The sequence below is a fragment of the Lottia gigantea genome, assembly GCF_000327385.1.
Source record: "Lottia gigantea unplaced genomic scaffold LOTGIsca_76, whole genome shotgun sequence".
NCBI classification, from domain to species: Eukaryota; Metazoa; Mollusca; class Gastropoda; family Lottiidae; genus Lottia; species Lottia gigantea.
Window position 1 is genome coordinate 239,142 of NW_008710536.1, and position 6,000 is coordinate 245,141.

The window sequence follows — 6,000 nt, forward strand, 5'->3', positions numbered from 1 at the left end:
TAACTACGAGTATTGTGTCAAACTGGTCTGGCACAATGTCTTGTGAAATGAAAATTTCAAATTCGAAATGAAAATTTCAAATTCAAAACGAAAATTTCAAATTCAAAATTTAAAAAATACAAAATCATGTCGTTTTTGGGCTTCGGTACAATATTGTCTTGCAATAATTAAACATTTAGAAAATTAATTCTGTCACAAGCTTCATGAATATCCTTGAAAAACTGGACAACTTTTTTCATCAAAAGAAAGCTTTAGGGTATTTGACGCAATCAAATTGTTAAAAAAAAAAAATTCCTTTTTTCTTTTGCTAATGTAAACAAAACCTGTTCAGAAATAAATCATTAGTTTACACTCCATCAATAATTAAACATATAATTTTTAGAAAACTAATAATATTTAAAATTCTTAATCAGGGCGACACTAATTAGATTAACTTCTATATACTAATGACAAGAATGTAGTCCGGGGGCAATTCAGGTGAAGTTCTGCTAACTGGACGAGACCTTCATAACGTCAGAGAAAGATGACCTAAGAATCAGGGACACTGATAGCATCTATTTACACCATTTCAATTTTCAGTCAGACCTCTATGGTTCCTACAATTCCACTAAATCTAGCCACTTTTGGCATCAATATCTCAAAAGTTAACATTAATTTATTTACAGATGGAAAATTAGAATGGCATAAAAAGCCATAAACTTAAATTACTACATGTATATGTAAATAGTCTTCAGATGTACTAGAAATGTACGAAAATCGTATAATTCCTTCAAAAATATCTCCAATTTCTATAAATGCCTTTTCCACATATAGTGGAGCGGTTACAAGCAAAATTACATCAAAATATTTCACTTGGTGAAACAAGCATGAAATTTGGTTCAAATATTGGCCACATGGTACTGATTCAAAAAACATAGTTGGCCATGGCGATTTTTGCCATTTTCAAAATGGCTGCCACTAAAACAAAATGGCGACATTTGCCTTTAAAAAAGACATGGAACTTTCTAATAACAAGCTGAAGTTTATCAGGAATATGTCTAGAATAACATACCAAAAGTCCTCATTAATAATCTTAATTCGTTTTTTCGAAATCCAAGCTGGCAGCCAAAATGGTCGCCATTTCCCTAATTTCTCATTACTTTGCAACAAGATAACCCGAATACAAGAATATATGCTGTTTGTCGTAAGAATTACACAAGGAAATGTTCCACAGCGTCTACTAAGAGAAAATCTTGATGTCTTGGGGTAACGATGTCTGATAGTGTATGACAAGCATATGATCTGGTTGCAACTGATGCCCATGAAAATGGAACTTACTATGATAGAATATCAGATGCTCAGAACCATAGCACTTACAGTACCCAGAGTGGGAACAGGTGTTGCAGTAATCGTGTCACAGTAAGGGTTATTCATGCTGTGACAGTGTATGATTCGGACTCTGTAATCTACCGTTAGGGCAAGAGAAAAGCTGTCAATATAGTCGAAAAAGAAACGGGACTATGACTTGCTTGGTACCTCCACAGACCGTGGAAGTATCCATGATCCAGTATCTGGAGAAACCTCAATTCCAATGTCTAACGTCACAAAGCATACGTGGGCAATTAGTCTCTGAGTTTATTTCAGCTAGAAAGCCTAGCCCCAACTAGTATTGCAGTAAAGAAATTTTACAGTCCGAAAGGATAACTCTTTACCTCCAACAGGACGGGGATGTAATTTTACACCCGTTGAGACACACCTTGCTGAACATGGAAACATGTGGGATCAATCCAGGTTGTTGTAGAAGGATGATATGAAGGTGAAAGAAACTTTGACTCCTGTGTTACCTCAATGTGCAGTAAATGGAGTGGCCTCACCAACGCAAAAGTACATTGACACGTAAGATAAAGCATCTGGCCATTAGGATAATGAATGATATACCAGAAAGGTTGAGTCCTTTAAATCCATTTTTTTGGCAGAATATAAAGAAAATCGCTAAATACAATTGGAGTTTTTTTAAAACTTCTATCTTTATCATTTCTTTGTTTCTTGCACTGTTTTTACACCTCTGAGGTGTCTTTATCATTTTTCAAACTTCCTTGTATCTAGAAACAAGCTTTACATTTGCAGCTTGAATTGAGAGGATATTACAAAATAGTCGAAATATTCAGTTTTGTAGGTACACTTTTTTGTGTTTTGGGGATACTTCGTTTGAGAAAAACAGAAAATGGTGGCCATTTTGATTACCATCTTGGATTTTGGAAAAAGCTCTAGGAGATTTATTAGGACTTAAGTATGTTATTCTAGACATATTCGTGGACCTATCTGGACAAAAAAATTAGCATATTATGAGAAATATTCATGTTTATGGTTGGCAGATGTCGCCATTTTGTTTTTGGTGGCAGCCATTTTGAAAAAAGCCAAAATCTGAATGGCCAACAATATTTTCTATTCAGGTACTTCTGAAGGAAAGTTCATGCCAAATTTGGTGCTTGTCTCATCAAATGAAGTATTTTGTGTTGTCATCCCAAAAGATTATTTTGATAATTGATAATTTGACAATGTAAAAATCCTATAGATTCAGAAGCGTTCATTGTTGCTACATCGATTTATAAGATAGCTTCGCATAGCAAGGTGACATACGCCCACCAGCAGCTTTGATTACAAGTACAAATCATTGTTTGTAGCTTGTAGAGTGAGCACGAGCCACATGTGAACGGACGAGCGGATGACAATACGCTTCCATACTAGAAAAATTATAGGGATCGTTTTAATAATGACATTGAAACACAAAATAAAAAATCCGCAAAGAATTGTAGCCTTAAGAATGAGCACAAGCCAATGTTAACGGACGCACCGATGGGGATATTATAATATATACGCCCAAAACTATGTGTGTGAGTGTATAAAATCATTTTGAGATTCAACCACCATCGCCTAATTTCTATTTTTTCGGTCTGTTTCGAAATTAGAGCCTTCGACCCCCACCCTACCTCACAGCATAAAACTAAAAAAGATACGATTGCATACAAAGGTGATTCGGAAATTTTTCAAGTTACCCTCTTGATATTTAATTTTTCGTATGACCACCATCTGCCTGCACCAGTCTGCTTTCTTGAGGAGTGTGATTTCAGCTTCAAGAGCCTTGAAACATCGTGCCAGATCGTGCAAAAACTTAACAAATACTTTCAAATACAGTGAACAAATGCGACATGCGAGTGGAGGTAGAGTAGGTGCTACTTGCTGAAATCATACCCTCCAAAATACGGGTTGTAGTACAGCCAGATGGAGACCATACAATATATCAAATACTAAGAGAAAATTTTTTGTCTATATCTCTTTTAGTTTATGTGTAGGGGAGGGGGCACTAATTTCAGAACGCCTTGTATATTTTGGCTTTAATATTTCTTCGTAGTATTGTAAATCATGATTGTTTACTGACCTTTCCTTTGTCTTTTGAATACAAGTGCTTTAAACTACAAGCTCATTATTATATGACAAAGTTATACATTTTAGTCTTAAATTCTCAACAAACATGTGGTCTGTTTCATTACTCTGGAATTTAAAATGGTTATTTATCTTAGATTTGGTTTATTTTGCAGGTAGGTAAGAAAAATTCAGTTTAATTAAAATTAGATCAAACTTTCGTTCTGTTTTTATATTTGCTTTTATTTTTAATATAGCCACTTCAGTCCACCCTCACTGAAAATATATAGAAATAAAAGCTAATAAAAAAAACGATTCGAAAGATTTGTCTAATTTTATTTAAACTGGAAAAATTGTAACGATTGAATACATGTTAAAGGAACAGATTCGGCTTGTTCGGGGATGACTTGAGCCTTAAATATATGTAAATAGTCCTCAGAAGTACCAAGACTGTACGAAAATCGCACGATTCCTTCAATTATAGGCTAGGCTATCTCAAAAAAGAAAATTTCACTATTTATTTATTTCGTTTACAAGCTTATCTTCTCTCTGAAAATGATGGTATCCGAAAGTTGAACGTCTTTTTGATATCGCTTTTGGGTGCATTCGTATTTACTTCGGGACTAGCATGCTGCTAGTTACCCCTGTACATTAAACGGAGATCGTCATACTTAAAATAAAATAGTTCCGGTTGTTTCCGTTCACAATGACGTAATGTCAGTTACAATAACAAACTAGTTTGTGAATCTTTATTTATTTAGTGGTTACTGTATAATTTATATTATTTATGCATTATTGTTCATGAAATATTGGGTAGAATTTTTTTTAAAAATTAAAACTATTTCGTCTTTAGAATTTTTCAATTACATAAAGCCTTTCTTGTCAATCAAAAACCAATTTTTGATTGAGTTGTCTGCTCTTGCCCATTTCAAGTGACTCGTCTTTTTAACTTTCAAACAAAGATAATTATAGATACACACGGCTAAAAAGGTTCCAATTTTGACGATTAGCTGAAAATACTTTAACCGAAAGGTTAACTGAACAATTCCCGTCTCTGATACCAAGGCACGATTGACGCCCGATAATGGCAAGGTCACTTTAAGGTTAAATATAAGTATACAGAGAATTCGAAAAATGTAACTTAAAATTTTAACTACTTTCACCAACAAATTTAACTGTATCAAAAAATAAAAAGGTTTCGTGTTCGGTCTATCGTTACTGCGTAAATCGACATATTACGATAACAAGATATTCCTTTCATTTCAGATTGTGGTTATTTTGTTACTACGTCTAGACGTAAAGTGTCATATTTTCATAATGTTACAGAACAAAATCATTTGGTTTTTGCCTTAAAATCAGACAAGTTTTCTGAATTGCATTTATATAATGATCTATCCAAACTAGGTGAAATAGTGATCGGCAATAATGCTCCCAAAAAAAGTAACCTCAAAGTAGATTGTGGGTATATTGAGCACACACATACAAGTGATATAATAAGCCCGACAGAATACTCATGGTTATGGATACGATGGACCGGTACAGAACTAGAATTTGGTAAAGGGAAAATTCCTGGTGTAGATTTGATACAAGATCGTCTTTTCTCTGAAGTGGTCAAGTATATTGGATTTACAAAATATAGAGGAAACGAAGAATGTTATTGGATAATCGGTCAGACTAACGAACTTATAAATGGTAAGATAGGATAAATTGATACGATTTAAAGTCGCTTAGATACTTTTTTCTACATTAAATATCAAACCATACGTGTCAAAACGCAGCTGACGTGGTTTCACAAGGAGGAACACTTTTCAATTAAAACTAATTTGAGGCCACGCTTTTGTAGTGGTGCGTCGTAGAGATTTTGTATGGGGCATAGCTGACATATCCTATCAGATATCAATTATTCATCGCGTGATCCCTGATGATCCTTAGGCTACGTGGTCCTTACGTATTGGATCTTTCGCCATCTTATTTCAGTTTCATGGCCAAACGATGACTATCGTCAAGATGTTTTTAGGTTTGGGCCGCGATAGAGTTGGCTCTCCTCTTACGAAGCTGTTTCCCTCCTCGTCCCCAAAAGTGAAAATTTACTAATAAACTCACCTCTGGTTTAGAGAGAAGTATACGACAACCGACAAACTATTTTCTTGCCTCATTAGCCGTCTCGGATCTGCTCATTGGAACGTTTTCGATGCCCTTATTGACCCAGTATATATTATTAGACCATTGGTCACTCGGTCCCTGGCTATGTGATCTGTGGTTGGCTTTAGACTGGACTGTTTGTCTCACGTCGCAATATACCGTGTTTCTTATAACTATGGATCGTTTCCTCTCGGTGAAAATACCCGCAAAATACAGAAATTGGCGAACTGAGCGGAAAGTTTTAGTGATGATAGCTTTCACGTGGATATTGCCAACATTAGTGTTTTTCACATCCGTCATAGGATGGCAGTATTTTGTGGGTGAAAGAACTGTAAAGGAAGGCTCATGTGAAGTTCAGTTTATGAGCGACCCTTTATTCACATTTCTGTTAACTTTAGGATACTATTGGATAACTCTCTTTGTTATGTGCGTTCTCTACGCTGGAATATACAGAGT

General features: G+C 35.0%; 1 protein-coding gene across 1 annotated transcript; it reads left to right on the forward strand.

Annotated features, from left to right (window-relative positions):
• Positions 1–5,512: 5,512 nt before the first annotated feature.
• Positions 5,513–5,998, forward strand: LOTGIDRAFT_131767 (hypothetical protein; the record flags this gene model as incomplete). Its single annotated transcript, XM_009066381.1, has 1 exon — positions 5,513–5,998. A coding segment is annotated over one exon (486 nt), but the record flags the coding sequence as incomplete, so codon positions are not given.
• Between the last annotated feature and the right edge of the window lie 2 nt (positions 5,999–6,000).